The sequence below is a fragment of the Gekko japonicus genome, unplaced genomic scaffold, assembly GCF_001447785.1.
Source record: "Gekko japonicus isolate JY-2015 unplaced genomic scaffold, Gekko_japonicus_V1.1 scaffold6207, whole genome shotgun sequence".
NCBI lineage: Eukaryota > Metazoa > Chordata > Lepidosauria > Squamata > Gekkonidae > Gekko > Gekko japonicus.
In genome coordinates this window covers 8002-34126 of record NW_015171690.1, presented here as the reverse complement: position 1 = coordinate 34126, position 26125 = coordinate 8002, and the positions used below count along the sequence as shown (strand labels likewise).

Below are 26125 nucleotides of genomic sequence, written 5' to 3'. Positions count from 1 at the left end.
CGAAGGTGCTTCTGGACTCAAGTCTAGCTTGTCTTTTGTAGACCAGCACGGCTACCCATCGGAAAGCATCTCCATTGGAAAAAGAATCACATACTTCAGAGGAAGTTTCTCTTTAACAGCAGAGAATCATTGCCGACACCAGCACTAGTCATGAGACGGTTCTTGCCTACCTGCTGAATGGTACAGGGGCAGGCAGTTATACACTATGTCGTCAGGAGTCATTCTGTAGGCATAATATCCAAAAGCTGCTATTCGGTAATATCTGAAAGGAAGCAAGGAAAAGCCGAAGAGTTTAGGTCCTTTCAGTTTAGAAAAGAGGCAACTAAGCAGGGGACGGGGCAGAGGTTTACAAATTGTGCATGGGGTAGAGAGAGCTGACAAAGAGAACTTTTTCTCCTTTCCTAAAATACTAGAAACTCTAGGCTAGGGGTGTCAAACAAGCGGCCCGGGGGCCAGATCAGGCCCCCGGAGGGCTTCTATCAGGCCCGCAGTGGACCTGGCTGTCTTCTGATTCTTCTTCCAGTTCTGCTGCTGCTGCGTCATCGTAGGTTTGCAGCTTACAGATACACACCTCAACAGCATACTCAGGATTGCAACAGCACAGACATTTCGATGCAATAATTCAAAGCAAGAGGTGTCAGTTATCAGACACTGTTAAATAAACAAAATATTGCAAGGGTGCTAATGTTTTAAGCATGTTTTTAAGTTAAAAAAAACTCTTTGCGTTTGTGTCCTTTAAAGTTTATCTCTCCGCTACCTGGCATTACATTTTATGACACACATGGCCCGACCCAACAAGGTCTCATTTATGTCAGATCCGGCCCTCATAACAAATGAGTTCGACACCCCTGCTCTAGGCCATCCAATGAAGTTGATCGGCAGTACATTCAGGATGGGCAAAAGAAAATACTTCTTCATGCAACAAGGGATTGAAGTGTGGTACTGGATGCCAGAGGATGTAGTGATGGTCACAGTCATAGACAGTTTTAAAAGGGGGTAAGACAAATTCATAGAGGACAGATCCATCAGTGACTACTAGGCATGGTGACTAAAGGGAACCTCCGTGTTCAGAGGCAGTAAACTGCTGAATACCAGTGCCAGAAAGCAACATGAGGGGAAGGGCTTGGCCTCTATGCCCTGGGTTGGCACTTTAGAGGAACTGCTTGGCTACTGTGTGAGGATGCTGGACTAGATGGACCACTGGTCTGATCCAGCAGGGCTCTTATGCTCAAGGGGTGCATATGAATACAGGGCATCAAGATCTTCCTAGAGACAGAAATTTGGTGAAAGCAGAGCCACTTCAAAGTAAAAACTTCTAAAAAAAAGAAGAAGAGATTGGATTTATACCCCGCCCTTCACTACCCGAAGGAGTCTCAGAGCGGCTTACAAACTCCTTTCCTTTCCCCTCCCCACAACAGACACCCTGTGAGGTAGGTGGGGCTGAGTGACAGAAACTGCTCTTTTTCAAGAACAGCTCTTATCAGAACTACGGCTTCCCCAAGGCCATCCAGCCAGGTGCAAGTGGAGGAGTGGGGAATCAAACCCAGTTCTCCCAGATTAGAGTCCACACACTTAACCACTACACCAAACTGGCTCTCTATGCCCCGTGGGCTTTTCTCTTGGTGTGTAGCTTTTCTTTTCTTTTTTAATCAGGTCTGGCCCCAATTTCTGATGCATTTTTCTGCCTTTAGTTTACACTTCAGTTTTTTGGTTTTCCCCCAGGGTTTCCCCCAGCTATTTTGAGGCCACTTTTACCCTGATGTTTTTCTGGAAGTCAATGCTGAGACGGTTTTTTCCTATTGCGTAGCATTTCTATCAGTTTTGATTGCTCCATCTACCTGAAGCCCACTTTTCAATAACTGGACTGCCGTCCTTGTTAGAACACTCCCTCTTTCCACCACCCCCCATCCTGAAGACAAGTGACTTGGGTTATTTAAAAAATAAAAGCCCTAAACTATCGCTGTAGTGTTGTGGTGATAGTTTAAGCAGGTTCTCTTAATTCCCAGCTTTCGTTATTTTAAAAAAGTAAGCCTCCAGTCCCTTCCCCCCAGAGACATGAGGAAAATGGGCATGTCTTTGCAATAGAATGGGCTAGAAGGGGTGTCAAACATATGGCCCACGGGCCAGAATTGGCCCGCCCAGGGATTTAATCCAGCCCGTAAACTGCCTCCCTCGTGTGTTGTGTTATTAATCAGTAAAGAACAGAATTAAAAATCAAACAGCTTTGTTGTTAAGAGCAAGCAGGCAATAAAAAAATCAGCTACTCCAGTCAGTGCAGGGTCACGAAAGCAGGTGGGCGGAGCGAACAGGTGGGGGGGTGGGGGGCAGCGAGCAGGCACAGAGCCACGTGGCATTTCCCGGTGGCTGGGTGTGTGAAGTGGCGAGCGAGAGAAGCCTCTTTTCCTGCCCAGCCACATGCGTACCTTTTAATCTTGGCACTACTGCCTCCCTCGTATGTTTTAATGTTAATAAGCTTTGTGGGAGCCTTTTCAGGCGCAAACCCTGCCCCCTCTCTTGCGGCATCAGTCAGGCTGTCCATCCGCCTAGGGGTCCCTCTTCCATGTGGGTTCTCAAAAGTGCCTTGTTTTGGCCGTTGCTGCTGGCTGCATCTGGTTGGAAGCGCTGAGCACACTGGTGCCTGTGCTTCCCAGTCAATTCCAAACACCCCACTTCTTTGGGTCTACGTCAGTGCACCGGCTGCCGGAGCCCCAACTGGAAGGGAAGGCAGGTATTTGTTTCAGGAAGATCGTGCGGGCTTGTGAAGCTCATAGTGCCCAGCCATTTCATGTTCTCCCATGTCCTAGGCTCAGATGATTGACCATGAGAGCAGGCTGTGGAAAGAGTCTGCTCCCCATTCCAGGCAGCACTGGGGCATCAGATAAATAAACAAGATATTGCAAGCCTGTGAATGTTTTAAGTATGTTTGTATTTTGTTTGTATTTTAGGTAAAAATAATACCTTTAATTGTGTTTGTCTGTGTCCTTTATAAAGTTTGCATCTCCATTACCTGGCTTTACATGGCACACCTAGCCCAGCCCAACAAAGTCCCATTTATGTTAGATTTGGCCCTCATAGCAAATGAGTTTGACACCCCTAGGCTAGCGGATTACTTTTGTAAACAATGAGAGCTGGGAATTCAGAGAACCTGCTTAAACTATCATTACAACACTACAGCAATATATCGATATTTTAGGGCTTTTAAAAAAAAATAAGGGGATGCACTGACACCACCAATAACAACGCTGGTGACGACAGCACCCTCCAAGCTCATAGCCAGAAAATTTTTGGTGGGGGTGCGAACACCGGGAGCGGGAAGCCTAATTATATCATCACTAGTAACTACTGCGTTTTACGTAAGCTGCCTGAGCCTGTTCTGATGGGGAGGGCGAGATGTAAATCAAATAAATAAATAAATAATATTAATGACTTATCTAATTAGTGATAGGGTTGCCAAGTCTCACCTTGTTCTGGAGCGGGGGACTCCCGGGTCAATCCCAGAGCGCGCGCCGCATCAAAGTCCCATTTATGTTAGATTTGGCCCTCATAGCAAATGAGTTTGACACCCCTAGGCTAGCGGCTTACTTTTGTAAACAATGAGAGCTGGGAATTCACACTACAGCAATATATTGATATTTTAGGGCTTTTAAAAAAAAATAAGGGGATGCACTGGCACCACCAATAACAATGCTGGTGACGACAGCACCCTCCAAGGTCGTAGCCAGAAAATTTTTGGTGGGGGTGAGAACACCGGGAGCGGGAAGCCTAATTATATCATCACTAGTAACTACTGCGTTTTATGTAAGCCGCCTGAGCCTGTTCCGATGGGGAGGGCGGGATATAAATCAAATAAATAAAATTAATGACTTATCTAATTAGTGATGATCTAATTAAGTCTGATTTTCTGATTTCCTGATTTACTCCGCGGCGGCAGCATGCACCAACAAGAAAAAAGAAGTTATTTAAGGCTATTGAAAATTATTCATGTCTCTTTAAATACCTCCCCTTCTCTCGCTGGCACGTGCCACCACTACAGCAGGACTCAGGGAGGGAAGGGGAAGTACTTAAACTTTAATTACCTTCTCTTCCCTCCCGGAGTCACGCCGCGGAGGCAGACCACATCAGTGAGTTAAAGGAAGGTGTTTAAAGAGACATTTTTGAGCCTTTAGACATCTTTGGATTTCTGACACGACATTGTGATCACAGTCACAAAATGGCCGCCACGGGAGGTCAACAGCCCTGGGACAACAGACCCCCTTGCTGGATCTGAGCACCGTGTTTCCACACGGCAGCCAACAAGATGCAATTGAAGGGAACAAACAGGGCGCAGAGGCCAGACCTTGCCAGATGCCGCCTCCTAGCACTGGGTTTCAGAAGTTTACCGCCTCTGAAATTTACTAATTGTAAGAGCAGGTCTGCTGGGTCATACCAGAGGCACAGTCATCAGAAGACTGCACCAACACAAGGTGTGTTACATTACTCCTCCCATAATGCCAGCAATCTCAAGAGACAGAGAGGAAATCAGGGATGGTCTCCTCTCCTAGTACCTGGCTTCACAGAGGGGCTGTCCCCTACCCAGGTCCGTAGCCAGGATTTTGTGGATTGTGGGGCAAATTTTTTTCCTGGGGGGGCTGAAGTTCTCCGTGCAAAAAGAAAAGCCAGAATTCTGTTAGCAGGATAGATCTCTAATTTGCAAGCTGTCCACCACTTTAGATGGCAGTTCTCAGCGGCTGCAAGTTAATCACTTCTGCCAGCCTAAGCAACAATTCTGAGAACAAGCTGGCAGGTGGGGGTGATGAAAGCTAACATTCGGGCAGAAAATTTCTCTTAAAGGAGACCAGTTTCTTCACACAGAGTTAGAAGGTATCCTAGAGGTCACCAACTCCAACCCCCTTGCTCAGCGCGGGAATCAGCCAACTACAGCACCCCACTCTGCTTAAAGAAGCGCACACCTTTAAAAAATGTTTTTAAAAGATTGAAAAAACCATTGACAGGACAAATTCGTGTGGGGCGGTGCCTTTAAGAAAGGGGGTGGAGCCCCCTAAAAACCCCACCGTAACAATGGGCCTGCCCCTACCCCAGTTTCCAGTAATCCATGTACAAAATTAAAATGTCCACAAATGCTGAACGCTGGCAGGAAAGACCTAGTGACCAGATCTTACACGTGGATGCCCCTCACCTGCTGTGCACTACGATGGCAGCCTTTGGCATTCCAGTCGTGCCCGAGGTGTAGATATAGAACAGTCGATCTAAGGGAGAGAGGCAAGAATCAGGCAGGAGTCGGCAGCACGCTCAGCTTGGCAGCGTGTCTATCTCCCAGGCCGCTGCTTTACTAGCAGAGGCCGACGCAATCGGCAAAGGCGCTGCTGAGCCAGCAGGCTCCACCCGCGACAGGTCACAGCCCCCGATGCCAAAGGCAGTTCTGCTCTCTGCACGGATCACAGGACTTCCTCAAGGGGCCGAGAACTAAAGCTGGGTGCCTGGCCAAGACATCTGAAACGTGGATCTGGAAGAAAGGCCAAACAGAACCCGCACCCGGGACAGGCAACCCTGAAGGAAGAAGAACTGTTGGCATCCCCACTGGACCCCGCAGGCAAATCTGTGAGTCCCTGGAGAAAGGCATCTGTCTGTAAGGCTGACCTACCGTCCAGTCCCTTTGCTGAAACTGAAGGGAACAAACAGGGCGCAGAGGCCAGGCCTTGCCAGATGCTGCCTCCTAGCACTGGGTTTCAGACGTTTACCGCCTCTGAAATTTACTAATTGTGAGAGCAGGCCTGCTGGATCATACCAGAGGCACAGTCGTCAGAAGACTGCACCAACACAAGGTGCGTTACATTACTCCTCCCATATGCCAGCAATCTCAAGAGACAGAGAGGAAATCAGGGATGGTCTCTTCTCCTAGTACCTGGCTTTACAGAGGGGCTGTCCCCTACCCAGGTCCGTAGCCAGGATTTTGTGGATTGTGGGGGAATTTTTTTTCCTGGGGGGGGGCTGAAGTTCTCAATGCAGAAAGAAAAGTCAGAATTCTGTTACCAGGACAGATTTCTAATTTGCAAGCTGTCCACCACTTTAGATGGCAGTTCTCAGTGGCTGCAAGTTAATCACTTCTGCCAGCCTAAGCAACAATTCTGAGAACAAGCCGGCAGGTGGGGGTGATGAAACCTAACATTCGGGCAGAAAAATTCTCTTAAAGGAGACCAGTTTCTTCACACAGAGTTAGAAGGGATCCTAGAGGTCACCAACTCCAACCCCCTTGCTCAGTGCGGGAATTAGCCAACTACAGCATCCCACTCGGCTTAAAGAAGCGCACACCTTTAAAAAATGTTTTTAAAAGATTGAAAAAACCATTGACAGGACAAATTCGTGTGGGGCGGTGCCTTTAAGAAAGGGGGTGGAGCCCCCTAAAAACCCCACCGTAACAATGGGCCTGCCCCTACCCCAGTTTCCAGTAATCCATGTACAAAATTAAAATGTCCACAAATGCTGAACGCTGGCAGGAAAGACCTAGTGACCAGATCTTACACGTGGATGCCCCTCACCTGCTGTGCACTACGATGGCAGCCTTTGGCATTCCAGTCGTGCCCGAGGTGTAGATATAGAACAGTCGATCTAAGGGAGAGAGGCAAGAATCAGGTAGGAGTTGGCAGCACGCTCCGCTTGGCAGCGTGTCTATCTCCCAGGCCGCTGCTTTACTAGCAGAGGCCGACGCAATCGGCAAAGGCGCTGCTGAGCCAGCAGGCTCCACCCGCGACAGGTCACAGCCCCCGATGCCAAAGGCAGTTCTGCTCTCTGCACGGATCACAGGACTTCCTCAAGGGACCGAGAGCTAAAGCTGGGTGCCTGGCCAAGACATCTGAAATGTGGATCTGGAAGAAAGGCCAAACAGAACCTGCACCCGGGATAGGCAACCCTGAAGGAAGAAGAATTGTTGACATCCCCACTGGACCCCGCAGGCAGATCTGTGAGTCACTGGAGAAAGGCATCTGCCTGTAAGGCCGACCTACCGTCCAGTCCCTTTGCTGAAACCTGAGCTGGAGGAGATTTTGAGGCCAGAGCCAGAAGAGGATCCAGGTGCCTGGTGTCCGAAGTGATGGAGTCAGGGCTTATGTCTCCGGTCCAGAACTTGACCATATTTTTCCCCAGCATGCCGTTCACCTCGGACACCGCTGCAGCAACAACAACAACAACAATCAGGGCACTTTACAAGTAGCTTTGAACTAGAGACACCTGGCTCCCGCACGGCTTCCTAATAGGGTTACCAACCTCCAGGTGGGACCTGGAGTTCTCCCGGAATGACAACTGATCGCCCGGTGACAGAGATCAGTTCCCCTGTAGAAAATGGCAGCTTTCAGAGGGCAAACTCTACGGCATCCAATGCTCCCCCTCTAAGCTGTGGAGTCCTGCGAGCAAAAATTCAACTTTGTGAGCTACCGGCACTAAAGTTGTGAGTGGGCGATTTGGCTGCTGCATAAATCAGTCTGCTTTGGAGCCACCCTTCCTGAGCGGAGACAAAAATGTGTGAGCCGGAGGCTGAAAAACTGTGACCTGGCTCACACTAACTCAGCTTAGAGGGAACACTGATGGCATCATGTGCCTACTGAGCTCCCTCCCCCTCCCTATATTCCGCCCTCCCAAAGGACCCCCCCCCATATTTCCAGGAATTTCTCAATCCTGAAGCGGGCAACCCTATTTCCAAATGTCCCTGTGAAGAGGAGCTTTCGTGAGTCACTGCTCACTTCTTCAGAGGGCTCTTTTTGTAGCAGGAACTCCTTTGCATATTAGGCCACACACCCCTAATATAGCCAATCCTCCAAGAGCTCTCAGAGCTCTTCTTACAGGAGCTACTGTAAGCTCTTGGAGGATTGGCTACATTAGGGGTGTGTCGCTCAATATGCAAAGGAGTACCTGCTACAAAAAGAGCCCAAGAAGAAGTGAGCCAGTGACTCACAAAAGCTCCTCCCCTGCCACAAATGTTGTCAGTCTTTAAGGTGCTGTTCGACTATTGCACTTTTCTACAGATCCCCAGCTTGGTGCCTGAGGGAGCAAGCGTCTTTCAAGAATCATGCTCCAAAGAGGTTCCTCCTCTCTGACCACTGAGGTTCTGCCTGGAAGCAAACAGACGGAAGCCCCACCTTCCGACAGCTCCCCGCCGAAGATGAGGGCTTTTGCCCCTGAGGTCTTCACGCAGTACAGCAGCGAATCGAGGCGCAAGTTGAAGTTGATCAGGGCGGCCTCGATGCCCACTTTGGCCATCCCGAGCCAGAAGCCCACAAACTCCGGGCGGCTCTCCATAAAGATGGCGACGACGTCACCCGGGAGGAAGCCCTGCTCGGAGAAGAAGTTGGCCACGGCGTTGGAGAACTCATCCAGGCGCCGGTAGGTCCACTTGTCGTCGGTGGCCTCGTAGATCAGGGCCGCTTTCTCCGGGTGCCGGCGGACCACATCCCGGAAGATCTTGGGCACGTTGCTGTTGGCTTTCCGATGACGGTACAATTCATACTTGACCTGAATAAGCACTGATAGGCCCCTGCAACGAAAAGAGGAAGGCCTCGGTTAGTAGGACTCAGAGCGTCGGGCTCCCAACCGGGAGGAGAAAGGGCTGCAGAGTAACCCAATACCGGGGGGACTGCCTCGTCCAAATGCTCGCCCTTCCAGAGGCAGAAGGCCGGGGCAGGCGGCAGGGCTCTCGCAGGAGGGTTAGACCAGTTCACCTGCTGGGAGAGTGCCCATCACCTACCAGCATAGCCACCAATAACATCCACCAAGGGAAGATTCTACAGTCCACAACTATATAGGCTCAAAACTGTATATTACATTCATCAAAGTACTAAGATGGGTTAGTGGCCATGTCCCAATAGAATGTATAGGCACGTATCCAACAGACTGCTCATAACAATTAAGCATTATTTACAAAAAGAACGTGTTCAACACCAACAGTAGGCTCCTCTGTAATTCCAGGCATAAATAGTGTCCCTAGGCCTCCGAACTGAACTGTGAAAGAAGACGCCCACTGCGCAAAGAATAACAGCCGTACATCTCTCCCAGGTATAAATCAAGACGTTTCAATGATCTTCAACAGCAGCTGGTAAAACCGAACCCGGTTTCCAAAATAACACAGGCGCCGCACAACCAGTCCCATAGCCAGGATTTTTAAAGTCATTTCTCAATCAATTTAAGGCATTTAAATTCCTTAGGGGGCACGGGTTAATCAAATTAAAAGTAATTTAATTCAGTTTCTAGAGGAAATAGAGAGGTGCTTTCTGGCTCCACATGGCCACCATATAGGGCTGCCAAGTGGGGGCGGGGGCGGGTAAACCCCCGCATTGGAGGCCCGATTTCCTCCACCGCGGAATCGGGCCCCGGGGAAACCCCACCCCCGCGTGCGCGTCACCAGGAAGTGACATGGGCATGCTGGGGGCGGGGCCACGGCCATACAAGGCCACCATATAGGGCTGCCAAGTGGGGGCGGGGGCGGGTAAACCCCCGCATTGGAGGCCCGATTTCCTCCACCGCGGAATCGGGCCCCGGGGAAACCCCACCACGGCGTGCGCGTCACTAGGAAGTGACATGGGCACGCTGGGGGCGGGGCCACAGCCATACAAGGGAAAACTCTATGGTTTTCTCTTGTATGGCCGTGGCCCCGCCCCCAGCATGCCTGGCATCCTCCCGTCACTTCCGGGTGACGTGTGTGCGGTGCACGCGCGCTTCGCACACGCACACACGCACAAGACGCCGGCCGGGAGCCCCCCGCTCCTGGCGAAGATACACTTGGCAACCCTACCACCATAGCTGGTCCTTCGTGCCAGATAGCTGTGCAGGAATACTCGGCTCCTTCCCCACACATACTATTGCTGGGGGCCCTGGGCTGGATGGGAAGTCAGGGGGCCTAGCCCCGAGCTGCCCCACTGTAGCTACAGGCCTGCGCACAACTCAATCTTTTCCAAAACAACAGAGCCGTTCTCATGGGAACCCACATTCCACACCCATCCAACTCCTTGGCTCATTCCCCTCCATCCGCGGCTTTTGCTTGTGCAACAGGGGAGAACAAAGCCGGCCGACTCCCCCTTCCCGCTGGGGACACACATGCTCTTTCCAAGAGGCAGGCGAGGAAGGGAGCCAAAGAACAATTCCCTGCAGTCATTTGGATCCAGGGCTTTTGGTACGGCACCAAACAAAGACACGGGGCGGGGGAGAATGGAATCACTGAGATCTTTGGAAGGGCCACCATCAAGCGCCAGCTTTTCCGTCATGCCTAGACCCAGATCCAGCAGAACACCCTCTCCTCCAAGCTTTTAACTTGCCCTCAAGAGGACAGGTGGGACGTGGGGATCCCCTGGAATTACAGCTCATCTCCAGACTACAGAGATCAATTCCCCTGGAGAAAATGGGTGCTATGGAGGATGGGTTCGATGGCACTGAGCCCCATGGAGTAGGCTTTTACAACTGGAATCTTAGGCTTGCCAAGTCCCCCCGGGGGGGCGGGAAACCCCCCGCCCCAGAGGCCCGTTCCCTGGCGGCGCCGGATCGGGCCCCGGGGGGAGCTCCTCTCCGACGTGCATGTCACCCAGAAGTGACGCGACCACGCCGGGCATGCTGGGGGCGGGGCCACGACCATCCGAGGGAAAATTCTATGGTTTTCCCTTGTATGGCCGTGGTCCCGCCCCCAGCGTGCCTGGCGTCGTCACGCACACCAAATACCAGCCGGGAGCCCCCCTGTCCTCCCCAGTCTCCACCCCCAAATCTCCAGGAGTTTCCCAACCTGGATCTGGCAACCCTAACCCACCCCCATTCCTTGCCGGTGGCCTGGGGGGGACCAGGCAACGCTACAAGAGGACCATCAAGAGGGTGGGGAGAAGCAGCAGCCAAGCACCAATTCCACACAGAGAAAGAAGCCCAGCCCACACAGTGACTGACAATGCCTGGCTGCCGAATCCCTGGTAACCCTTTTCAGGGGTTTGGTTTCCTGTAACAACAGCTGTGACAGGAAGACCTTGAAAACTGGGAAGATGACACTGGACCGTCTGCCCGCCAGCTTCGAGTGTGTTGCGAATGTGTTGAATTTTCAACGGAGGTTGCAAAATGCCTTCAGGGCCATATTTGTCCGACTCTTCGCGACCCCATGGACCAGATCACGCCAGGCCTTCCTGTCTTCCGCCGTCCTCTGAAGTTGACTCAATTTCATGTTCGTTGCATCGATGACACTGTCTAACCATCTCATCCTTTGCTGTCCCCGTCTTCTTTGACCTTCAATCTTTCCCAGCATCAGGGTCTTCTCCAGTGAGTGCTCCCTTCTCATTGGGTGGCCAAAGTATTTGAGCTTCAGTTTCATTATCTGGCCTTCCAGGGAACAGTCAGGGTTGATTTCTTTTAGGATTGACTGATTGGATCTTCTTGCAGTCCAAGGGACTCTCAAGAGTCTTCTCCAGCACCACAGTTCAAAAGAATCTATTCTTCGGCGCTCGGCCTTCCTTATAGTCCAACTCTCGCAGCCATACATGACTACTGGGAATACCATTGCTCTGACCATACGGACTTTTGTTGGCAGGGTGATGTCTCTACTTTTTATCATGCCATATATGGTGGGGTAAAAAAAAATCCTTTCAACTAAAAATTAATAATAAAACAGCAAGTTCTGCACCCAGACTAAGTGGCACTAAGAAACTGCATGTGAAACTTGCTTTTTTTGGTGGGGGGAGGTGGAATGAATTTTGCATACCTTGCATATATGGATGCCTTGCATATATGGATGCCAGCTTCAAATTGGGAAATACCTGGAGATTTTGGGGGTGGAGCCTGAGGAGGGTGGGGTTTGGGAGGGGAAGGACTCCAGTGGGGGACTTCAGCCCTGGATACCACAGAATCCACCTTCCAAAGCAGCCATTTTCTCCAGGTGACCTGATCTCTGTCGGCTGGAGATCAGTTGTAATAGCAGGAGATCTCCAGCTGCCACCTGGAGGCTGGCAACCCCATTTGCATACTGCTGAAAGTTCTGCAACCTGGAAGCTTTTCCCAGCAACAGGCGGCCCATTGACAGAAAGAGGGAGAGTGAACGAGGCAGACAGAAGAGGACAGGAGCAATGCTCCCTCTAAGCTTGTGGAGTCTTGTGAGCAAAGAGCCTACTTTGTGAGCTACTGGCATTACTGAGCAAGCAATCTGGCTGCTTGCATAAATTAGTTTGCTCTGGAGCCATCCTTCCTGAGCTGAGACAAAAATGTGTGAGCTGGAAGCGAAAAAACTGTGAGCGAGCTCGCACTCACTCAGCTGAGAGGGAACACTGGACAGGAGAGACGGTGTCAGAAAGATGTGTATAACTCAAAGCTACAAAAGAATAAAGAAGTCAGATGTCCAGACGCTTGGGCCTGCATATTTTCAAAAGCCTCTCTGCAATCATAAGGTGTAGAAACCCCCCCCCTCTTTTCTGCTGAGAGGCTCAGGAATCCAGATTCTCCACCACCTCCCCCTGTAATCTCAGTACCCATTCACGTGGCAAACCGGGCTCCTGGTAGTCACTGGAAACAGCTATCCATTTCAGTTTCCTGGCCCACAGCTAGCTGGTTGCCTGCAGCTGTCATGCACAGAATTAAGCTCTGCATTCCATTACAGATTTCCACGGGTGTGAGCAGGGGGTAGGTGGAATAAGGATATCGCAGACACTCCGGGGGCCTCGTTCTAAAGAGCCTCATTCCTCCCCCCCCATTCAGCCACGTCCATTTAGCATGACCCCCTCCCATCTGCAGCCAGGGACTTTCTCTTTAAATGACTGGAGAAATGGAATGCCCAAGAAAGTGATGCACAAAATGCTCTTCGGTCCTATTCTCACCATAGCTCAGTCAGCAGAGCATGTGTTTTATATGCACAGGGCCTTAAGTTCAAGACTAGGGTTGCCAGGACCAATGTTCCCTCTAAGCTGTAGAGTCCTGTGAGCAAAATTCTATTTTGTGAGCTACTGGCATTAAAGTTGTGAGCAGGTGATTTGGCTACTGCATAAATTAGTGTGTTCTGGAGCCCTCCTTCCTGAGCCAAGACAAAAATCTGTGAGCCGGAGGCTTAAAAACTGTGAGCTAGCTCACACTAACTCAGCTTAGAGGGAACACTGGCCAGGACCAGTGGGAAGGTTTGGGGGCGGGGGGCGGAGTCCCAGGAGAAAAAAGAAAAATTCCAGAAGTTCTGACCATAGAGTTCCTTTTGATTCCTAGAACTACCCAGAAGTGCCATGGAACCAGAAAGTATGATCTTACCGTCACCTCCGGAAAGCTCTAGGAATCACCAGGAACTCTATAGTTAGACCTTGTTGTAAGTAGATGAGGCCTGGTTTTCCTTTTAACTCCCCCCCCAAGATGACTGCACCTCCCCTAGGGTTGTCAACCTCCAGGTGGTGGCTGGAGATCTCCTGGTATTACAACTGATCTCCAGGCGACAGAGATCAGTTCCCCTGGAGAAAATGGCTGCCTTGGAAGGTGGACTCTATGGCATTGTACCATATTGAAGTCCATTGCCTGCCCAAACCCGACCCTCCTAAGACTCCACCCCCATAATCTTGGGAATTACCCTGGGGGTGGAGCCTGAGGAAGGGAGGGGTTGGGAGGGCGAGGGACTTCAATGGGATATAATGTCATAGAGTCCCTTGCCAAAGCCACCATTTTCTCCAGTTGATCTGATCTCTGTTGCCTGGAGATCAGTTGTAATCTCAGGAGATCTCCAGCCACCGTGTGGAGGTTGGCAACCCTATTCATATAGGTCTGAGGTGGATGGGAACCATGATACACTCCTCTGGGTTTAAGCTTCCCCCTGCATGACTTTCCCACCCTATTTGCCCCATCGGGGAAGCATGATGTCGACCAGGGGTCATTTCCTGCAGGAGCGCACAGGAGCGCAGCTCCGGCAGTAAAGAGCCCAGGGGGTGGGCACATGCAACAAGCCCCGCCCCCTGCTCCCAGCAGCCCACAGTCAGAGCAAGAAGCAGCCAGGTAAGTTGCAGAGCCCCCCCACCCCCAACGGGGCCCACAGAAAGTTCCCGAGACTATTTCAGATTGAACAAACAGTGTGGGATGAGGGACTTCAGCCCACTTTCCCTGCAAGCTACAGTTTGGATCTGAATTGGCTCCAACTTTGCCTGGGAAGTACAGAACTTCCAGACTTCCTCTGTCAACTGGGCTTGCCAACCTCCAGGTGGGGGCCTGGAGACCTCCTGCTTTTACAACTGATCTCCAGACTACACATCGGTTCGCCTGGAGAAAATGGCCACTTTGGAGGGCGGACCCGACATTATACCATGCGGACGTCACCCCCTCCCCAAACCCCGCCCTCTCCAGGCTCCATCTTCCAGATCTCCAGGTATTTCCCAACCCAGAGCTGGCAACCCTACTGTCAACCCAGCCCAGGGGCATACCTAGGAAAAAAGAATCATATAGTTAGGCCCTCAGCCATATAGCACACGGACAGCACAACCTAATTCATGTTTATTCAAAAATCAACCCCATTTGCTTACAGTCAGGGGTCATTTCCTGCGGGAGCACACAGGAGCGGAGCTCCAGCAGTAAGGAGCCCAGGGGGCGGGCACATGCATCAAGCCCCTGCCCCCTGCTCCCAGCAGCCCTCAGTCAGGCCACGAGGAACAAGAAGCAGCCAGGTAAGTTGCAGAGCCCCCCCCCCTCCCGGACCACCTTCAGGTACAAGCTCTCCCTCCTCTGCGAGGGAAGATCTGCGTGCCCCCCCCCATAGCTAGCAATCCAAAACAGTCCAGTGGCACCTTTAAGGCCAAGTTTTATTCAGGTACAAGCTCTCCCTCCTCTGCCAGGACAGATCTGCACGTTCCCCCTCCCCCAATAGCTAGCAATCCAAAACAGTCCAGTGGAGCCTGAGCGGTGGGTGTTGCCTTCTGACACACTTCCGGTGATGCCAGGGGGTGCGGCATATGGAAATAAGTTATGGAAATAAGTTATGCTAATGAGCTCCTGCACCTCTTTTTCTACGAAATGACCCCTGCTTACAGTGTTCGAGCATCGATTCAGGTGGGTAACCACACTGGTCTGAGGCAGCAGGTTTGAGCACCTTAAAGACAAGCAAAAACCCAAGCTGCAATAGAGCTTGAGTCCAGGGGGCACCTTGAAGACCAACTGAGTTTTATTCCGGGTATACAAGCTTTCGTGTGCATGCACACTTCTTCAGAAGTGTGCATGCACACGGAAGCTTATACCTTGAATAAAACTTTATTGGTCTAAAAGGTGCCACTGGACTCAAACTTATTTTTGAGCAGGTCAGTTTGCACAGGATCACGGCACAAATGGCCTTTGGCAGTTGCTGTCTCTCAACCTAACCCTATTGCACATTGATAGAGTCAGCACGGAGCATTGGTGAGAACCTGGAACCCCACCCGGAGCAGAATGAGATTTATATCCCGCCCTACCCGCCTACATTGTATCTATATTGTAAAATAAATACATTTCAAGAGGATATTTTAAGTGCCATCAAGTCGCACCCAACTCTTGCAACCAGTGTTCCCTCTAAGCTGAGTTAGGGTGAGCTAGCTCACAATTTTTTTAGCCTCTGGCTCACACATTTTTGTCTTAGCTCAGGAAGGATGGCTCCAGAGCAAACTAATGTATGCAGTAGCCAAATCGCTCGCTCAGAACTTTAATGCCAGTAGCTCACAAGGTAGAAGTTTTGCTCACAAGACTCCACAGCTTAGAGAGAGCATTGCTTGCAACCCCATGAAGTTCGGGTAAATCAAAAAAAAGATGGCGAGCCCAAAGAAACCGGGGAAAAAGTAGTATGATGCAAGCTATAAATGAAGCAATTCAATTATGTGCACAAGACATAACGTCAGTAATTTAATATATAAGCAAATCAAAAACAGATAACAATTGTCCCCGTAGCGTAAAATAACACACACCGCCAACGACAATAAAAAAGAATGCCAAATGCCTTTCGGCACAAAGCTTTCAAAGTTGTACCCTGTGGGGTTTTCAATGCCAGAGACGTTCAGAGGTGGCTTTGCCATTCCCTGCTTCTGCATCGTGACTCTGGACATCTTTGGTGGTCTCCTAGCCAAATATTAACAAGGGCCGACCCCGCTTAGCTTCTAAGCCCTGATGATGCTATTAGGCGGGACATATTTAAAGGACAGTTTGTTCTTCTCCAGGCCTGTTGGCAACCCTCGCTATCACACGCCCAACCGCTGACGTGTGGATCTTTTCATTTTTAAATATTTTATTTTTAAAACATTTTATTCCCATTTTCCTTTTTTTAAAAAGCAAACTATTTCACAACCTGCTCGTCCAAAACGTAAATATGCACTAGTCCTTTATGCTTGAGCAAAGTCAGCTGAAGACGGAACAGCCCTGCTTCCTAGCAGCCAACCCCCTTTCCTGAAACGTAACAAGAGAACTATTTTTTTTTTGGCACAAACAGCATGTTGTGGAAAGATGTGTGTGTGTAATCCCCGCATGATTGCTTTTGCAGAACATCAGCCGGTCCGTATGCAGCGCACATTGCGATGCATGTGAAAGGTGAGGGAGGGGGAGAGAGAAGGGGGGGGAGATGCAATTTGCAACTTTTTTCGTCTCCATTGTATCTGGGGAAGGAGGGGAGGGGGAGCCAGGAAAACTAGCCCATTCATCCAGCGCTCCGTGTCCTGAAGTAACCCTGCCGCAAACTCGAAGCCGAATGAAACTGCAGATTCTGCGGCAGGCCTTCACACTTCGTATTATGTACCCCAGGATGTAACTGAAAGCATTGCAGTGCCAACAGAAGTGCAGAATATTTAGATCAAGAGGGGCAGCCGTGGTTAGTCTGTCTGTAATGGTAGAAAAGGGCAAGAGTCCAGGAGCGCCTTAACAACTAACAAAATTTGTGGCAGGGGAGGAGCTTTCGTGAGTCACTGTTCACTTCTTCATGCACTGGAAGTGAGCAGGGGACTCACGAAAGCTCCTCCCCGCCACAAAGAACTGCTGGACTTTTGCCCTTTCTTACTGCTACAGACTCCTGCCAACCTAGCAGTTCGAAAGCAAGAAATTGCAAGTAGATAAATAGGTACTACTTTGGTGGGAAGGGAACAGCGTTCCGTGCGCCTTGGTGTTTAGTCATGCCGGCCACATGACCACGGAAACGTCTTCGGACAGCGCTGGCTCTTCGGCTTGGAAACGGAGATGAGCACCGCAACCCTAGAGTCGGACTCGACTGGCTTTCGAGCAAGGGAAACCTTTACCTTTACCTTTTTACTGCCACAGAATGTTTACAATCATTTCCGCACTGTACATCCAGTCCACCTTTGCTGACGATGGGCGGCAGGGTTTGCTTCCGCCTTCCGCGCGGCTTCGTCGTGCTCTCGTGCGTACCTTTGAGCTTTTCTACCACCTTTTCTAAACCAGTTTTATTATGATCTCTAAGGGGGGATCCACAGCAAAGCCGCCATGTGGATGGGAGAGTCTAGATCTTTCTGGTCACCCACCCCACACACACACACACTGGTGCTTGTTTCCCTAGCCCAAGTTCCCCACAGACACCATTCCCTTCAGGTACCACTGGAAGGCTTTGGGGGGGCAGGGAGACTGTGATCAGTAGCTGACAAATTGTCACGGCATTATAATGAGCTGCCTGCCACGTCCTCTGAATTCCCAGCATCCATTAAAAACAACAAAACAACACGAAGTCTCTAACCCTTTCCATTGTGGAGATATGCTATTCCCTTTATATCTGCACAGCGAAAGGGGCTACAACAGGGGGCGTCAAACGTGCGGCCCGGGGGCCGGATCAGACCACTAGGAGGGCTTCTATCGGGCCCGCAGTGGAGCTGGCTGTCTTCTGCTGCTGCTTCCAGTTCTGCTGCTGCTGCGTCATCGTAGGTTTGCAGCTTACAGACACACACCTGAACAGCATACTCAAGATTGCAACAGCATAGACATTTTGATGCAGTAATTCAGAGCAAGAGATGTCCGTTATCAGACACTGTTAAATAAACAAAATATTGCAAGAGTGCTAATGTTTTAAGCATGCTTTTATTTTAAGTAAAAAAAAACCACCCCTTTGTGTTTGTGTCCTTTATAAAGTTTATATCTCCACTACCTGGCATGACATTTTACGACACACGTGGCCCAGGGGCCCGACAAGGTATCAGTTATGTCAGATCCGGCCCCCATAACAAATGAGTTCGACAACCCAGGGCTACAGACTTCCTTTGTTCTTTTCCAGTGAATGCAAAGAATTCAGATGATGTCACAGACAAAGCGGTATGAGGTTATAATACTTCCAGTAACGGGGGAGGCAGCCACCATGGGGGACTTAGGAACTGGGCTGTCAAATCTGGCTTGGGAAATTCCTGGAGATCTGCGTGGCAATGCCCTTGGAGGGAAGCTCAGTGGGGATGTGAGGCTGCAGACGCCACTCTCCAAAGCTGCCATTTCCTCCGGGGGTAGCTAGTAAAACAGTAAATCACCGTGTACAATTAAACAATATTTGTTGGCTTTTATATGCAATGTTTAGAATTCAATTATTAACAAAATTACAACAATAACACTGCAATATGCAATATAAAGCTTAGCCTATTGTAGTGTTATTGTTGTAATTTTGTTAATACTTGAATTCTAAACATTGCATATAAAAACCAACAAATATTGTTTAATTGTACACGGTGATTTACTGTTTTACTAGCTATTATACACCGTGGTCCTGTTTGTTGTAATGTTTCCTCCGGGGGGGACAGATCTCTGCAGTCTGGAAACCAGTGGTAATTCTGAGGGAACTCCAGCCCCCACCTGGAGGTTGGTCACCCTACTGGGCAGGAGAAACAGCCACGTGGAAGTCACCTTCGTCCCCAGCAAAATGCAACAAACAGCCGGAAGATACCTGTCTTTATGCAGGAGCCTCACAGAGTTCGTTAGGATGTGTTCCCAATTACACATGGAACGGCAGCCTCTCATTTATTTTTTGTACATCAGAACTCTGTATCAGGGGTCCCCGGCCTTTCTGAACCTGCGGGCACCTTCTGAATTCTGACACAGGGTGGTGGGCGCAGCCTCAAAAGGGCTGTCACGGAAGAAAAGGAGTTGGTTTTTAAACCCCATTTTTCTCTACCAGAAGGAGTCTCAGACTGGCCTACAATCTCCTTTCCCTTTCCCTCCCCACAACAGACACACTGTGAGGTTAGTTGGGGCTGAGAGAGCTCTTTTGAGAACTGCTCCTGGGAGAACAGCTCTGAAAGAACTCATGACTGACCCAAGGTCACACCAGCAGCTGCATGTGGAGGCGTGGGGAATCAAACCGGGTTCTCCCAGATTAGAGTCCACACTCCTGACCACTACACCAAACTGGTTCTGAGTGTTATTGTCATGATCTGGGCTGTGCCCAGGGAGCCTGGCTAGCAGTAGGGGAGGCTGGGCCTACAAACCCCAAAAGGCCTTGGGAAGTTTTGCTGCCGATTTTGGCCAATAGGGAAGAAGAGGGCTGGGGAATAAAACAACTGGTGCAAGAGGAGAAGCTGTTCTTCTTCCCAGGGAACAGGGCCCGAAGAGAGGCTGCTGTGGGGAAGAAACCCTCATCCTGAGGGAAGGGTGAGTAGTCTAAGGCCACTTGAGATAGTGAGCTAGGGACAGTGTATATTTAGATGCATTAGGACATTTGATTTCTTTTCTTTTCACCCACTTACTGTTATTATTCCTGCACCTTGTTTGTTTGACCTCCTATAAAATAAACCTTTTCCTTGTTGTTTACTCTGCCTGGTCCTCACACCTATTATTCGGCCAAAAGGGAGGTCTGAAGGTCTTGGGAGGGTGTGCTCAAGGGATCCTAAATCCAGAGTGGTGGCAGCGTCCTCGGGTGACACCCCACCTGAGCCGTGACAGTTATAAATAAATACATGACACTGGGACAAAGACCAGCTGTACCACACTTGACAGATTTCCATCTCCCCAGAGGTAGAGTAATACATCAGTCTGCCTTCCTTTGGCAGGGGATCAAGAGGAGTGACCAAGGGCTCTCCCTCCTCCAGGGTTAAACCGCCAATGCAAATCAATGACCTCTTGAAAATCGCCTGACTTGAGCGTCCAAAGCAGGAGCTTAGGGAAGGGGGAGGGAGAGAGAGTGGCTTTAGGAACAAGCTGGTGGCCCCTTGCCAAGGAAGGCTGGCTTGTCACAGTGACCTTACCCCCGAGCTCTGCCAAGAAGAGAACAGAAGAACCTTTTCAAGCATTAGCTGCGTTTTCCATATTCTTAAGGGGGGCTTTAATCCCCATTGTTAAGTTCTCACTCGCCATGCAATAGGGAGGAAGTGGAGAACCAGAGGGCAGTGACAAACACTGTAAGAAGTAAAGCAGTCTTTGTTAAGGTATGGCAGCCCCCAAATCCTTGGACAAGAAAAAGGGGGGGGGACACCTCCAGGATGCACGAACCCGCAGGAAGCAGGTGGCGATTTAAACTCAGGGACGTGCACAGGTTAAGAGAATCAAGACGGTGTGTTGTACATTTTGGATTCCCCAACACAGAAATCTCACCCGTGTAAGAAATAGCAGGCAATGGATATAAAGATCACCTAACAGAGAGATCTTGGGAACGTTCTATCCGGAGAATAAGAGGTTGAGGAGGGACAGGGTCGCTCTCTTGAAGTATTTGAAAGGCTGTCACTTAGAGGAGGAAAGGAGCTGTTCCTGTTGGCAGCAGAGGAGAGGACTCACAATAACGGGTTTATAACGGGTTTAAGTTACGGGCGGAAAGGCACCAGCTGGATATTGGGGGGGGGGGTTTACAGTCAGAGTAGTTCAGCGGTGGAATCGGCTGCCTCGGGAGATGGTGAGCTCCCCCTCCCTGGCAGTCTTCAAGCAGCAGCTGGACAAACACTTGTCAAGGATGCTCTAGGGTGATCCTGCACTGAGCAGGGGGTTGGACTAGAGGGCCTGTATGGCCCCTTCCAACTCTATGATTTGACTTCCTACATGTGATTTTCATGTAAGAAATGTGAAGTCTGTCTCACTGGCAATGCTCCCTCTACGCTGTGGAGTCTCGTGAGCAAAAATCCTACTTTGTGAGCTACCGGCATTCAAGTTGTGAGCGAGCGATTTGGCTGCTGCATAAATTAGTTTGGAGCCATCCTTCCTGAGCGAAGACAAGAATGTGTGAGCCGGAGGCTTAAAAGCTGTGAGCTAGCTCACACTAACTCAGCTGAGAGGGAACAGCTCACTGGTATTCTGTGGCATTCAGAGGGGTTTCTCTCCGTCTGCCATCACGACAACCCTGTGGAGTGGTTTAGGCTGGGAGTTCTCTGCCATCCCAAGGTCACCTGGTGAGTTTCACAGTCAGAGCAGGGATATGAAATCAACATTCCCCAGCTCAAGGGCCAAAACTACACGTCGCACTTGCAGTGTCATCCTAAGCAGAGTTATACCCTTCCAAGTCCACTGAGAAGTTAGGATTGCACCCACAAGGAAAGGAAAAACACCCACAAGTGTTTGGAATTTTGAGGATGGCAAGGGAAGAAGGGCAGATCACGAAATCGGAGGGCAGGAAAGGAGGGCATCAGTGCTTAGTTACCATAGCCAGTGTTCCCTCTAAGCTGAGTTAGAGTGAGCTAGCTCACAGGTTTTTATCCTCCAGCTCACACATTTTTGTCTCAGCTCAGGAAGGAGGGCTCCAGAGCAAACTAATTAATGCAGGAGCCAAATCGCTCGCTCACAACTTTAATGCCAGTAGCTCACAAAGTAGAATTTTTGCTCACGAGACTCCACAGCTTAGAGGGAACATTGATCCATAGCCCGTTCTTACATGCCCAGGGATCACTACTTTGGGATCAGGAAGCAATTATTCTCCAGGACAGTTTGGTCAGGGTTTCCCCCCCCCTCTTCTGGGCATTTACCAGGGGTCACTGGGGTGAGGGGGGAGGTATTTGTGAATTCCCTGCATTGTGCAGGGGGTTGGACTAGATGACCCTGTAGGTCCCTTCCAACTCTATGATTCTATGATTATCCTCTCCCTCCCCCCCACCCCGGATCTGGACGGCCCAGGCTAGCCCGATCTGGATAGCCCAGCCTGGCTCGATCTCGGAAGCTAAGCAGGGTCAGCCCTGACTAGGATTTGGATGGGAGAGCTCCCAAGGAATACCAGTGTCGTCACACAGAGGCAGGCATTGGCAAACCACTTCTGTCTGCCTCTGGCCTTGAAAACCCCACGGAGTCGCCACAGGTCAGCCGTGACTTGACAGCACTTTCCACCAACACTCCATACGAATGACAGCTGTAAGAAGGAGATGATTTTGAGCAGAGAATCAACTGGCAGCAAAGGAAGACCCCTTTCCCTGGGCCTTTCCACTGAGACCCCCAGTCTCTACTTGGGTGTTCTTTCTTTTTTAAAAAAAGGGGGTGAGGAAAACAGGACCATGCAACTACATACAGTGTGCCAGGGAGGGTCTCATGGGCCAAGGGAACTCCCATTTGGATTCACGCTCAGCCACAGCGCTCAGCAGGTGCCCTTGCCCAGTCCCTCACTCTCGGCCTGACCCACCTCACAGGGTTACGGTGGGGATAAAAGGAGAGAAAACTGGCTATTGTAGAGTCCATGTCTGGGTGTGTGCCTGCTACGGTATTTGTTGTTGTTCAGTCGCACAGTCGAGTCCGACTCTTCGCGACCCCATGGACCAGATCACGCCAGGCCTTCCGGTCTTCCGCCGTCCTCTGAAGTTGGCTCAACTTCATGTTCGTTGCATCGATGACACTGTCTAACCATCTCATCCTTTGCCGTCCCCGTCTTCTTTGACCTTCAATCTTTCCCAGCATCAGGGTCTTCTCCACTGAGTGCTCCCTTCTCAATGGGTGACCAAAGTATTTGAGCTTCAGTTTCATTATCTGGCCTTCCAGGGAACAGTCAGGGTTGATTTCTTTTAGGATTGACTGATTTGATCTTCTACGGTCTACTGCCTCCAAACTGCCAGGTTACATCAAAACGGGAACGAGGCTGTGGAGCCGAGATTTTATCTGAGTTTCATTCCAGCGACAACCTCGAGTCTTTTGGAAAGCTACAAACAGGCCTGGAGGAAGACGTCCCATCCCTTTACCGGGGGCTGAATGGAATGTTATATAACGAGTAATGTTGCCTTCCTCTCTGCTATTAAAGAGATTCAGCTGCCCATTTCCACACATTAAGCCTCTCCTGAAGGGACAGGATATTTTTCTTCAGGCCTGTTGGGTAACCCAAGTAGTCTTCTGGAGGGGTTGTCTCTTTGAGATTCTGAGGCTCGCCCTATCTCGTCAGATCTGGGAAGCTAAGCAGGGTCGGCCCAGGTTAATAGACAAAGATGGAGGACGAGGAGGAGAGATTGGATTTATACCCCACCCTTCACTCGGAGTCTCAGTGTGGATTACAAACTCCTTTCCCTCCCCCTCCCCATTAACAGACACCCTACTGTGAGGCAGGTGGGGCCGAGAGAGCTCTTTCGAGGACTGCCCTTTCAAGGACAGCTCTTGTCAGAACTATGGCTTGCCCAAGGTCATCCAGCAGCTGCAAGTGGAGGCGTGGGGAATCAAACCTGGTTCTCCCAGATTAGTGTCTGCGCAATTAACCACGACACCAAACTGGCTCTTCCTTGGGAGACCACCAAGGAAGCCCACGATTGCTATGGAGCGGCAGGCAATGGCAACCCACCTCTGAAGTCTCTCACCTTGAAAACCCTACAGCAGAGGTCCTCAACATGGTAGTGCCGACACCTTTCTTGGTGCCTGCCAAGTGTTTGTAGAACGTGAGGGGTGTGTGTGTGTTCTGCCCAGCAAGCCTTCTGATTGGCCAATACAGATACGACTAACTCTACAGATTTTTTTTTTAAACGTTGCTTTCGGTAGGAGCTGCCACCAGAGCACAAGGATTTATTTATTTAATTATGACACTACATTTATGAATCGCCTAATCCCCACGATTGTGGGGCTCGAGGCGATATACAGATTTAAAAACCATGAAAACCTTTAAAACCCCATCCAGCAAATTATCCGGTAATTAAAGCAAGTGGATCTACACTGTGCGACGGAAGGTAAGCTGTGGTAGCCATTTTGTGGCTGGCTCCGCCTCCTGTGGCAGCCATTTTAAGTGTCTGCACTCAGCATGCTGTGTTAGAATGCCAAAGGTGCCTGTGGGCTCATAATGGCTCATACTGACCTACGGGGCCACCATAAGGAGGCTGCGACTTGACAGCAAAAAACCCCCGGCATATTATGTACTTTGTTCTGGGAGCCCTCTTCGCCACACGCCATTCGCTACATTTCACAGTAAGAAAATTCCTTTTAGCACAGATGAGCCATGCAGCTCTCCCTTGTCCCCTGGTAAACCAAGCTTTGTAGACTTATTGTTTACGTAGATTTATGACCTGCCCTTCCCAGTAAATAGGGCCCAGGGCAGGGAAAACATTTCCAAAAATACACGATTTCAGATGACATTTAAATTAAAATAAGCTTAACAATTAGGCTAACCATTTCAGTAACCATTTCAGATGGCGCCAACAAACACACAATTTAGTGTCCTTTCCCGGGTGTGGGGAGGAGGGGGGGAGGAAGGAAGGGAGCCGGGCTGGCTAAAAACCCGTAGCTGTCCTCAACCGTAATCCCTGCGGAACTGAGTTAGGTCCCGCAGGGCACGGATGTCATGTGGCAGAGAGTTCCACCAGGTCGGTGCCAGGGCTGAGAAAGCCCCGGCTTTGGTTGAGGACACCCGGACACTTTTGGGGCCACGGATCACCAGCAAGTTCTTTCTTCCTTGAGCATAATGCTCTTTGGGGGATATATCAGGAGAGGCGGCCCCATAGATATATCAGTCCCAGACTGTGTAGGGCCTTAAAGGCCCTTGAATCCGATCCAGTATTCAACCTGGAGCCAGTGCAGCTGGTGGAGCACCAATTGAATATGTGCCATCCAATGCTCCCTCTAAGCTGTGGAGTGTTGTGAGCCAAAATTCTACTTGGTGAGCTACTGGCATTAAAGTGGTGAGCGAGCGATTTGGCTGCTGCCTAAATTAATTTGCTCTGGAGCCATCCCTTCCTGAGCCAAGACAAAAATGTGTGAGCCGGAGGCTAAAAAACTGTGAGCTAGCTCACACTAACTCAGCTTAGAGGGAACACTGGTGCCATCTATGGAGTTCCTGTGAGAACTCACGCCCCCGCACTGTGGACCAGCTGTCATATCCAGGTCAGTCTCAAGGGCAGCCCCGTGCAGAGCGAGTTACAGTAGTCTGATCTGGAGGTGACTGCTGCATGGATTGCTGTGGCTAGGTATGGGCAAGGCAAGAAGGGAGCCAGTTGCCTGACCTGGCGTAGCTGGAGGAACGAGATTTAATAAACAGGAACAAGATTTAGCACAAGTTCTGTCTTGACCTCCCTGGGACTTAAGAGCGAGAAATCCAATTTACTACAAGCTTCTGTTCCAAATGCCTTCAGGTGAAACTTAACAAATGCCATGAGACTGAGGGAGCGCACTCTTGTCCCGCCCCCGGCCCTGGCCCGGGAAGAGCTCACACCCTAAGCCCCATTAAGTTTCTTAGTGCTGAAACAAGGTACAGAGTCATCAATAAGTGAAAACAGTTTCTGGTTCACCATCCAGCGCGTTACAGCACAGAGAGGCGCTTGCACTTACAGGAGATCCCTCAAGGCCGTCTTAAAGATGATCCGGAGAAATCTCCAGCCGCCGCAGCCGATGTAGATGCCCAGAGCAGCCGCCACGCTCCACAGCCAGGGCATGCCGAAAAACCGCATGAGGCCGAGCGTTCCAAACGCAGCCGTACAGACCCCGATCATGTACATTCTGAAGACGGGAAAAAAAGGATGTTTACTGCGGTTTTAACTCACTGGAACAACTGAATGCTTGTTGCGCACCGACAGCGCTGCAAGACCTGGAGAAGCTGACATCATCTAGCCAAGCCGAAGTGACCTCGCAGACTGTGAAGTGTGTGATTAAAAAAGATGTATGTTTTTTACCCCCATAAATCATTGTTACCGTAGTCCCGCGTTGAATGAGTAACTGTAAATCACTCAGAGCCAGCAAGCTCTGCAGGATTGAGCGATTAATAAATTGAAAGATTTATTATTATTATTATTATTATTATTATTATTATTATTAGGAAGAGGAAGTAGTAGTAGTAGTAGTAGTAGTAGTAGTAGTAGTAGTAGTA

General features: G+C 50.1%; 1 protein-coding gene across 1 annotated transcript; it reads right to left on the bottom strand.

The window, feature by feature from the left end:
• Positions 1 to 170: 170 nt before the first annotated feature.
• Positions 171 to 25757, bottom strand: LOC107117854 (long-chain fatty acid transport protein 1-like; the record flags this gene model as incomplete). Its single annotated transcript, XM_015420018.1, has 5 exons — positions 25591 to 25757; positions 8130 to 8524; positions 7002 to 7163; positions 6537 to 6606; positions 171 to 262 (listed from the first exon to the last, which is right to left on the bottom strand). Coding segments are annotated over exons 1-5 (886 nt in total), but the record flags the coding sequence as incomplete, so codon positions are not given.
• Positions 25758 to 26125: the final 368 nt, after the last annotated feature.